A 926-nucleotide genomic window follows, 5' to 3' on the forward strand; every position below is an offset into this window, starting at 1 on the left:
ACATCATCATTATTTTATGTTCACATTAATGTTTAAACTTTTTAATTGTTTATATTTTATGATTTTGCTTCCTGGTTTTAAATCTTATTTAATCTTTCACAGACGATGAAAGAGTGTACCTGATTGTAAAAGCAGTCGTGCGTCTCTCACACCCCGCGCCAATGGATATGGTATTAAGGAAACGTCTGGCAGTCAATATCTATAAAAAACAGTCATTAACAAGCAAATTTGTCAAGTCATTCATCGGCTCAACAAATACCCTTTATGAAACTGGTATCATGTATGAAGTTGTGTCAAACATTCCAAAGGTAAGAGAATGGCACAGAAGTAAACTGAATAAAGCTGAATGTGTGGGATAGCATCTTGAAAGTCTGTTTTCCTAATTTTATGCTAATTCTTGAAGATCCAGGACAGTACTTGCATTTACAAGTTTGTTTGTTTTTTTCTACACAGGCAAGTGAAGAACTGGAGGAACGAGAATCACTTGCCCAAATGGCAGCTAATGCTGATGATTCTCATGCAGAAGATGGAGAAACGTATATTGGTGAGCTTCATTTGTTTTATGTTTAATATGTTTATTTCCGATACATAGTCGCACAAAACTTTTTGATAATCCTAGAGCTTTGAAAACTGATGGATCCCAGGATTCTTTATTCAGGAGAGATATCTCGCTCAGTGAAATACATGTAGATGTACTGAAGTGTATTATTAATTTTTTTTAAAGTGCACTTGTTAAATGTGTATTCATTAAAAGTACACAATTTTTGGATTCCTTAACTCATAGCCTTTGGACATCACTCACACCATGGTTGACTTGGATGCGACTCTGGGCAACGGGTCATTCACATCTTGCTATGATGATGTGCACATTACATTTTATGCTATTCTTTATAAGGAACCCTCATGCCCACACCACATGGCCTGGG

General features: G+C 35.9%; 1 protein-coding gene across 1 annotated transcript in view; it reads left to right on the top strand.

Annotated features, from left to right (window-relative positions):
• LOC119584982 (kinesin-like protein KIF13A) overlaps nucleotides 1–926 on the top strand; it is a gene marked incomplete at its 5' end in the record, with an annotated part of 70347 nt that overhangs the window by 36384 nt on the left and 33037 nt on the right. Inside the window, 2 exon segments of the mRNA XM_037933590.1 lie at nucleotides 103–308; nucleotides 454–544. Of these exon segments, the coding sequence (XP_037789518.1) occupies nucleotides 103–308; nucleotides 454–544 (297 nt within the window).

The sequence above is a fragment of the Penaeus monodon genome, chromosome 19, assembly GCF_015228065.2.
Source record: "Penaeus monodon isolate SGIC_2016 chromosome 19, NSTDA_Pmon_1, whole genome shotgun sequence".
NCBI classification, from domain to species: domain Eukaryota; kingdom Metazoa; phylum Arthropoda; class Malacostraca; order Decapoda; family Penaeidae; genus Penaeus; species Penaeus monodon.